At 37.9% G+C, this 9,595-nt stretch overlaps 1 protein-coding gene across 1 annotated transcript in view; it reads right to left on the minus strand.

The window, feature by feature from the left end:
* Nucleotides 1-759: 759 nt before the first annotated feature.
* LOC145484307 (uncharacterized) overlaps nucleotides 760-9,595 on the minus strand; it is a 9,830-nt gene continuing 994 nt past the window's right edge. The window contains exons 2-7 of the mRNA XM_081462947.1: nucleotides 4,338-4,597; nucleotides 3,806-3,920; nucleotides 3,446-3,568; nucleotides 1,968-2,001; nucleotides 1,483-1,567; nucleotides 760-1,304 (exon numbers count right to left, since the gene is read on the minus strand). Of these exons, the coding sequence (XP_081319073.1) occupies nucleotides 786-1,304; nucleotides 1,483-1,567; nucleotides 1,968-2,001; nucleotides 3,446-3,568; nucleotides 3,806-3,920; nucleotides 4,338-4,597 (1,136 nt within the window). The 3' untranslated portion in view covers nucleotides 760-785. The remainder of the gene's footprint in view (nucleotides 1,305-1,482; nucleotides 1,568-1,967; nucleotides 2,002-3,445; nucleotides 3,569-3,805; nucleotides 3,921-4,337; nucleotides 4,598-9,595) is intronic.

The following is a 9,595-nucleotide window of genomic DNA, read 5'->3' on the forward strand; positions in this document are numbered from 1 at the left end:
TAGAAATAGTGTATTGGTTTGTTGGTTGGTATTTTAAGGAAAAGCATGATATATGAAATCTACAAAGAAATGAATACTTTGTACTACGGTTTTAGGACCATATGTTTTATCACAGGAAGAAGTCTACAATTAGGTTTATTTAAATGAGCTAATGAATTAGCTTTCTATTTATATTTAAAAACGAAGTGCTTCTTCTATTTATAAGAATTTAAGGTTTTTGAAAAAATGGTAGTTATCGCTATCAAAAATGGCAGTTTTAGGAAGTTTAAGGTTCGAGAAAGAAGCATGGATACCTAAAAGCGTTAAATAAAATGAATTTAAATATCTTACACTGCAAAGCTGTTCTTTTAACATACGTCTAGTTTCATCAACGTTCCTGTTCATGCTCAGTTATATCTGTAGACTGCTCTCTTGTAAGAATTTCTGAAAGGGTTGTGTTGCATTCACTTTGATTGAGATTAAGTTTCCCGCTAGTACCGTGTTGATGAAGCATCTGATCGGTTAGTGTAAGAAGTCTTCGAGCCGTTTGTTCACTGTGAGTGAGCATGCTGCTCCAATTAGTTGCCGAAAACAACGTTTTTCAACAAAGCATGGTTTTACTTCCGAAATAATGTTTCTAAAGTTCCATGAACAATTGGTTCAAGGGCTTCAAAGTTTCAAGTTTTTTTTTACCCCACTGTTTCTTACAATTCGGCTTCTAAAGCCACCAAAAGACAGAAATACTTATGCCTAACCCTATTGGATACACACCACAGTGTAAAAGCCATTTCCGTTTCGCGAGGTTCTTATTGTATAAAAACATAACACATCGCTCTAATGTACTTGTCTCCATTATCTGGTCGCCACTTGGCCGCGTTTCCACACGTATTGGAGTCATCAGGATATCCTCCAATACCAAATCCAATTCTGGAATCACACCACTTACAATCATTTTCATTGTTGGCAACAAGACCGATTCTTGCTTTGGACCCCCCTTGACAAAAAACATTGAAACCTTCCTTGTTACAATTGTTCTGTAAGGAGGCTTGCAGACCAATCAACGTCTTCCACGTGTCACGACCCAGTGAGGTGTTGCGATACTGTCCGTCAGCGATCATTGAGTACAAAGAATCAGCCGTCTTGTTTATAACGACAAAACTTGGATTTTTTACGCCGTTGATTTTCATTCCAAGACAGATCTTGTGGAAAGGTGTGTTCCAGTAGGTGTCCAACTTCGTCTCTTGTGTATCAAATACTACCTTTCCTCCTACCGGATTATATGTTTCCATGTTGCTCCAAAGGTCCGAGTTATAGCGGAAGGTTCCCTGTAAACCATATTTAAACAGAAAACGTATGTTTGCTGTACTAAACTAAATTTATTTTCAGTTATTTTCAAGTCAATAAGTACAGAATTTTGACCGAATTTTGACTTGCATCTGTTTCTTTTGGAATTTAGAGAGAATAACAAATTCCATCGTGATGAAAATTCAGACTTCTTAATACCTTAGTGCCGTCAATCTTCATGACAAGCGTCCATCGACCTACTCCGCATGCTCCAAGAACACAATAGGGGCTCGTTTCGTTGGTCCTGTGGATTTAACATAGCCCTCAAGCTAAGAAGGACACATGAAGTTTATCGTTCTCTCTCTGGATGCTTCGTATATCACACACTTTTTATGCAACGGATGGTGTTAAACGTACTTAAAATTTTGACGGTTTTGGGGCAATTTGTGTGTGTGTGTGTGTGTGTTTTGTTTTTTAGAGGCAGTTTGTCAAAGAATATAAGAAAACACGATTACAAATCACAGCGATAGTCACAGCCATTTGTCATAGCGGTAGTCCACAGCCATTTGTCACAGCGATAGTCCTCATTTTGGGATCGGAAAACTCTGTCATTTACAGGAAAACTGGCTTTATTACAGCTAATTGAGCTGTCATGTTATGATTTAAATTATTGAACTAAAAGAAGTGAGCTTTTGTTTACTTACAACTTCTTCTGATAAACATCCCTGCACTCCATGACTGAGTGAGCAAAGTAAAGTTAAAATAAATAATGTAGAATTTGTCAAATTCTAAACTTCTCTCGAGAAACGGTGTAATATACCTTGAACTGAACCTCTTCAAAAAGGCCATCTTGGGGACAAAGGAAAGTGGTCGTATATGACACGTGTTTTGGGGTGGAATTTAGTATTTTTATCGTTAAAAACGCACAGTGTTGCATGTGAATAGGCAACACACTCAACATATGATTATCTATAAAACGGAAACCAAACTAAAACAGAGACCAGCGACCCGCGGTATGAAGCAAGTTAAGTATCGTTTTCCAATAAAAATGGAGTTTTGTATACACCGTTTGTCAGTCGTTGATGAACTGGCGGTTGTCCCCTTTTGGCATTTGGAACGTGCTTTACTAACCGTTGTCGTCGTGAAGAGATTAGAGAGTTTAAGAAAGCCACGACGGCAACGGCAACGGGAACGTCGCTAAACAAAAGGTTTAATGAGCAGAACAATGGCTGTGCACGCGCGTTATGATTCTTGGTACATTTCTTTGCCGTCCCCTGCGAAACAAGAACGTGAAATGGCCAAATTCCGCGTCGTCTGAACAACGTGAACTACAACGGCTAATTTTTTAAACTTCTATTTCAAATTTATCTCTGTGTCCCAGATTCAGTTTCGGGATAGTTTTGACAGTCATAAACAAAGTAAATGACTTAAGAGTATCGCGAGATTCGTCGATAATATATAAATTCATTTTTTAGTCGACGTTATCCTCGGCGTCGCCGTCGTAGCTTCTTAAACTCCCTATTGCCGATGTAGAGAGGTTAAAATAAGAGTGAATGAATGAACCGTCCGCCGGGACAAAAAAAGTGGCCGTTACAGAGAGGTGACCACAGTGAGAGGTGATGGGCACTAGCTGATTAAACCCAATGAAATTACTCATGTGTATTTTAGGCAACTGAATTAAGTGAGTTTATGTTATTGCCATCTATCTGAGTAGTCTTTACATCAACGAGTGATCGAGTGAACTTGAACTATCGCCTTTTTCGAAAACAAAGAAACAAACAAAACTAACAAAAACCTTAATCTGAAGTAAGGTTTTAAAATGGAAGGCGTTTTTGTATTGAAAAATGTTCATGGATGAATTTTTCAGCTTCTGTACATATATCTTAATGATTCCAAGCTACAAAAAAGGAATGAAAATGTGCTAAAATGTTGCCTCTCAGACCATTTCCATTCCCTCTGTTTCTAGTTTCCTTTTTTCGCTCCTTTTATTTACTTTCCTTAAGTTTCTTTTCTTTACAATCTTCTTCTTTCCTAAACTAACCATTGCCTTTTGACTGGGTAGCCAAATGTCTGTGTGTCCCTTGATCTCTATTCTTATCCGTTATTTCAAATAATTGCCATTTACGACCTAGAATCAGGAGAAATGGTTTGTTTTTCATTCGTATTGTAAACATCAACTCACCTGCACAGTCTCCTCCATCTCCAGAATATCCAGGTTTACAAGAGCAGTTATATGAGCCTTTGGTATTAATGCATACAGCATTAACACCGCAGTCGTGGGTTCCTAGAGCACACTCGTCAATATCTTGAAAGAAAATATTTTTGCAATTGCGTTAGCCTTAGTTCAATACCAGGAAGCGCCTAAGCATCCAGCCTGAAGATCAATATGGGGACTAGCCTTCCCCCCTCTCGGGTCAATATCTCACCCTATTAAAAATCCTTAGAATAATCGTGGATATGGTGTTCTATTCCTCGTCCTATGTCACAAATGTAGTTTGAGTTGCGCGGACGAATGCACCTTTGCTGAAGCATTTGTTCTCACCTAGTTGACAATCACGACCATGGAATCCAGCAGTGCACATGCAGCGGTATCCTTTGTCTGTAAAACCGGTTTGACAGGTCGCGTTGTTCTTGCAGGGTCTATTGACACAGAGGCTCTAAAAATACAAATATGTCACCTTTAAATTATGTATAAACCAAGGAAAAGGGTTTTCGTGAGTATCTCAGTGATTCGCTGGACGTCACGGTCTGTTGCGGCAGAACCCAAGTTCAAGTCCTTCACCCTTCCCTACCACCAGCTGGATTTGTTCTCGGTGGTCTCGAGCTACCTCCTCGTTTGCGCTTTGTAAATACCCAACTGGTCAGCCTCCCAAAAGTTAGGATTTTGTAATTTATGTTTGGATTTATTTGTAATTTGTCGCACTGTTTGTTTCCACTGGCCCTGAAAAGCTTCTTTGTAGTGGCCAATTACAATAATTACTGATTAAGTTAGTAATCGATTAATTAACTTACTTATTAATTAGTAATTAATTAATTAATTAATTTATGTGATTAGTTATTTCATCTCATTTTACCTTAGTTCCACGGTATACATATTCCGGATTTTCTTTGAGGTCGTTTTCGTTTCCTTCATGAGTAGCATTATTTAATTCACATCTGTGTCCCTCAGCTTCACTTCTCCTCATCAAATTATAACTTTCACAGTTGTGCTCCATGTAACAAAGCGCATCACAGAAGTCTGTCATCAAGGGATCATGAACCCGTATCACGTGATTCACCAGACGTCTTCCCTGGAATGTTTGTTCGGCTCTGAACTCCAGGTGACGACATTGATCTGAAAAGGAGTCTTTGTTGATATGGGCTCGCTTTACTGACATTAATTATGGATGTTTGAGCTCTAGACCTTTAATCTCATTTCTGTTTCTAATTCTTATCCAAGGTAATGGTAGTTCCGTTTGATTTTTTCCCTCTCTATTTTGTTTAGTTTGGCATGCAATTGTATCTCCAACTGTTGTGATTAGATATTAGCATTATTTTTTGATTTAAATATGCAGCTGTTATTATCTTTTTGCTTAAATCAGGGGTGCGAGGACAAGGAGAGAGCGGTTGGTGATAAAAAAAACCTTGTACAGACGAAAAAGATAATTTCTTTCAATCAGTTTTAATCTTCGGACGTACGTACACTCAAAATCATCCCCTCTGTGTTCAGGAGGGAGGTGGATATAGCTCTTTGGTTTCCATTGAAATGGAACGTCAAAGTAGACAGTCCTTGGCTTTCTCTTCAAGATGGTATATTTGTGTTAGTCACGACGTAACGTTACATTATGTAACGTCGTTAAGTCCGTCATTTTAGATACACCGTGACCTATTTCACTCAGTTTTCTCAGAAGGTTAGAAAACGACGTAGATTAATGGCAAAATGGTAATTATACCAAAAGTGCCGAGTTTGCAGTTCTCCTCAAGAAAACTAAGTAGTATTCAACAAAAAAGACGAAATTTCGCTTAAACTGCACGACAAAATGCGGTTGCCATGACAATGAAAAATGACGTGAAGAAACAGTTCAGACATATCAAATATTTAAAGAAGGCGACACACCGTTTAAATTTGCAAGACATGTTTTACTTCGGATACTCAGTTAAGGATGTTTACAAGTGAGTGACTATATATATAGTAGATAACAAGTAGGTGTTGATTACAACTTGTAGAATAAAAGTTACAAATAAGTGCAAAAGTTACATAATACTTAAGGGATAAAACGGAGTGGGGGAATAAAAAGGTGCGAGTGCAAATCTGTGAAAAAAGCTGAATACAAATAGTAATTAAAGTAAGAGTGTTAAATTAACATGTTTGAGTTGTTTATTCAATGCGGATCGTTCCCATTCATTATGAAGGGCTTCTTTGATCTTAAGTTGGAAATTGGTAAGAGCCGAGTCTAAGATGGAAAACAATTAAAAGAGCATAGATTCTTACAAATTCATCCAAAAAGGGTAGTTTACGGTTCTCCGCTTTCTCCATAGTGAACTTGATGTTAGTATGTTGTGAGTTGATGAAATCAAAATATTGAGGGGCATCATTATCGTTGTTAAATAAGCAAAACGTATCGTCCACATTTGCGATAGAAAAGAACTTCAGGGCCGTTGTATTTTTGTAACCAATCTTGCTCATGGTGACCCATAAAAATGGATGGATTTATGGATGTACTCGTTGACAACAGTCACCTCGATTTTCTAGTAACATCAGTGTTCGAGAGCGGTAAACGGAAACGGTACTCGACCAAAACACTTCAAAATCGGTAAAATTGTTAACTCTAAGCGGCACAAAACTCTCTAAAAGGCACAACAACTGCTCACTGGAAACTGTCTAAAACTCTGCCAATAAACGTCTGTAGCGGCCGGCGACTCTCGAGCGAACTAGAGGTGTCGTGAGCCGGTGAAGACGACTTTTAAAGATAGGACTACTTTACGGGCTGACGAAATAAAGCACGCTGATGTGTAGGACAAATTGATTTATTTCCTTGACACCAATTGCGATAATCGTTGTTTAGCCGTAAACTGAAATTTGATTAAAAATAAAGCATAAGCTACTAAAGAAACAGTTCTTCTTGCGAGCATTGAGGTCCACGTGATACTTATGTACTTAACTTACACTAAACTGCGGCGAAACTAGAAACTAACCTAAACCTTATGACTGCAGGGCAGTAGAAAACAGCAAGTCTATATACGGAATTGCAATAACTAATAAGATACGATCGATAAGAAAACTAACTGAGAATTCCGTGGAAACTAACTATTAAAAGGTAAAGACAACACTTACATATCAGTCCTACGCTTGCCTCTAAAGGTAGACTGCTTTGGCTTCACTAGGCGGTCACTTTTAACTTCTTCAACTTAGGTGACTTGCGTTCGTGGTGAAAGCGAGGATACAACTGGCAAATCTAATAGCTACGTGCACGTACAGAAACTATAAGGCTGAATTGTTCCTTTGATTAGAACGGAACTACGTAATACTGCGGTAAGACTACAATAGATCATTGAGCGTTCATCACAACGTCCACGCAACTTAAATTCGAACGCGCAACTAACTTACGCGTAACTTAAGGTAATTCCTCTGAAATAAAAGTGACAATAGATTTTTGTTCAAACTTTGTCCACTGAATATTTGTCATATGATAACTTCAATTTTGAAATAAAAAAGGGGGGTGCCCATGCTCATTAAGGAGCAGTGAGGCATTGAAAATGCCCCATTTTGGCATTATTTAATGCTTATTATAAAAACGCATTCCCAGTAATTGTAAAATCTTTGTGAGCCCATACTCATAAGAAAACGCATTAAACTACAGTCAATACATTGTGTCGGACACAACTAAACATTTTAAGTTTGATTCAGACAAAAAGCTAAATCCTCGATTAAAATTTGAACTAAATTTCTTGACGTGGTTACCGACTGCAAAATAGAAAAGACCACAGTGCATCTGCTATTTTTCTTATTTATTAAATTTTCAGCAATAGAATTTAGACCAGTCTTTTCTCACGCAAAGCTTATGATTAGTTGAATACAATGACTGGAAAAAAAATTGGGGTGCCCGTGCTCGTTGGTGAGCTAGAGCCATTTTTCAACTGAAAGCGCTCAATATCAAGGCAAATCCGTCATGTTTTCAATATGCGCGTGCATGAGCGCGCTCTAATGACGCCAAAAATTATGCGCAGTAAGGATGCGCAATGCAAAAGTGAGGAATGACCTTAAATTCAAAATGTTTCCGTACACGCGCGCGCTATTCGCGTGTCACGACACTTCGGAACTGTCTTCTTAAGGTAATTCCCCTGAAATAAAACTGCCAATAGATTTTTGTTCAAACTTTGTCCACTGAATATTTATCGTATGAGAACTTTAATTATAAAATAAAAAAACGGGGGTGCCCATGCTCGTTAAGGAGAAGTGAGACATTAAAAATGTCCCATTTTAGCATTATTTAATGCTTATTACAGGAACGCATTCCAAGTTATTGCAAACTCTTTGTGAGCCCAGACTCATGAAAACACGCCTCAAATTACAGTCAATAGCTGTGTCGGACACAACTGTGTCAACTGTGTTTTGACAGACAGCTGAATCCTCGTTAAAATATTGGAAGTAAATTGCTTGCCATGGCTATCAAACTGCAAAATAGAAAAGACTACAGCGCAGCTGCTATTTGCCTTATTTTTTCAATTTTCAGCAATAGAAATCAGATCAATATTTTCTCATGCAAAGCTAATGATTAGTTGATTGAAATGATTGGAAAAAAATTTGGGGTGCTTGAGCTCGTTAGTGAGCTATAGCCATTTTTCAACTGACAGAACTCACTATCAAGGCAAATCCGCCATGTTTTCAATGTGCAAATCCGCTATGTTTTCAATGTGCGCGCGCACGAGCGCGCGCGAATGACGCCATAAATTATGCGCAGTGAGGATGAGCAATGCAAATGTGAGGAATCACCTTAACAATCAGTGTTTCGGAAAACTGCTCACTATTTTTTTCAGTTTTACACCCTTTTCTTACAAAATTAGACTCATTCGTACATTAGTGGACAGGGCCTTGAAAATCAACAACACTTGGAGCGGCTTGGAGCGGCTATACCGACATCGAACAATTAACTTCTATTCTTATGAAAAATTGTTTCCCATGTAACATTATACAAAGGGTATTTAATCAATACCTTTATATAAGGTTTTACCTCAGTTGATGCATCCCGGCAGGACCATTCTAAGTTAACCACCAAACGGTTTTTCAAACTACCTATATTGGCCCCTTTTCCCTTTTAGCGCAACGTAAAATCAAAATCATCGCTAAGAAATATTGTAAGGATTTAGACATTAGGTCAGAGCCTTTACTTCCTATAAGTTAAGTAATAAGTTCAGTGTGCAGGACTCGATCCCCACTTGTGCTCCGTTCCCAGGTGGTTTACAAATTTACACGTGCAGGATGTCATACTTGTTATGTCGGTAAAACCACCAGACATTTTGGCACTAGGGTTCGCGAGCACTTACTCTCGGATCGCAATTCCCATATTTATAAACATCTTCAGGGTTCTGAGTCGTGTAAGAATCTATGCTCTTTTACTTGATTTTCCATCTTCGACTCGGCTCTTACCAATTTACAACTTAAGATCAAAGAAGCCCTTCATATAGAATGGGAATGACCCGCGTTCAACAACTCAAATATGTTAATTTAACACTCTTACTTTAATTACTATTTGTATTCAACTTTTTTCCACAGATTTAAACTCGCACCTTTTTATTCCCCCACTCCGTTGTATCCCTTAAGTATTATGTAACTTTTTCACTTATTTGTAACTATTCTTCTACAATTTGTAATCAACACCTCAGCTTGTTATCTACTTTATATATAGTCAATCATCTTGTAAACATCCTTTAACCGAGTATCCGAAAAAACATGTCTTGCAAATTTAAACGGTGTGTCGTCTTCTTTAAATGTTTGATTTCAATCTTACTACTACGAAAATCAGACATATCAACTTTCAGCGATGGATGATTAAACAACTACTGAACGTTTTAGCATCACAAACGTTACCATGGTTCTTTCTAAAATCCCCGAGAACCGTTAGCTGAGCCAATTTGTTTACAGGAATCTAAAGTTATTCGCAACTATGGTTTGCATCAGTTTAGTTAGATATTCTAGTGCCATAAGAGCGTCGAATTCGCGGGAGTTTTAGTAAAATTGGATATTTCGTTATTAAAAAATAAGACCCGCGGTGACTGACGATGGTAATTTACCACTTTTGATTAAGACGTTTGCGTAAAAACTCATATCCCACTGTTACGTAAAAAGATGATT

The sequence above is a fragment of the Orbicella franksi genome, chromosome 4 (genome assembly GCF_964199315.1).
Source record: "Orbicella franksi chromosome 4, jaOrbFran1.1, whole genome shotgun sequence".
In the NCBI taxonomy this organism is placed as follows: domain Eukaryota; kingdom Metazoa; phylum Cnidaria; class Anthozoa; order Scleractinia; family Merulinidae; genus Orbicella; species Orbicella franksi.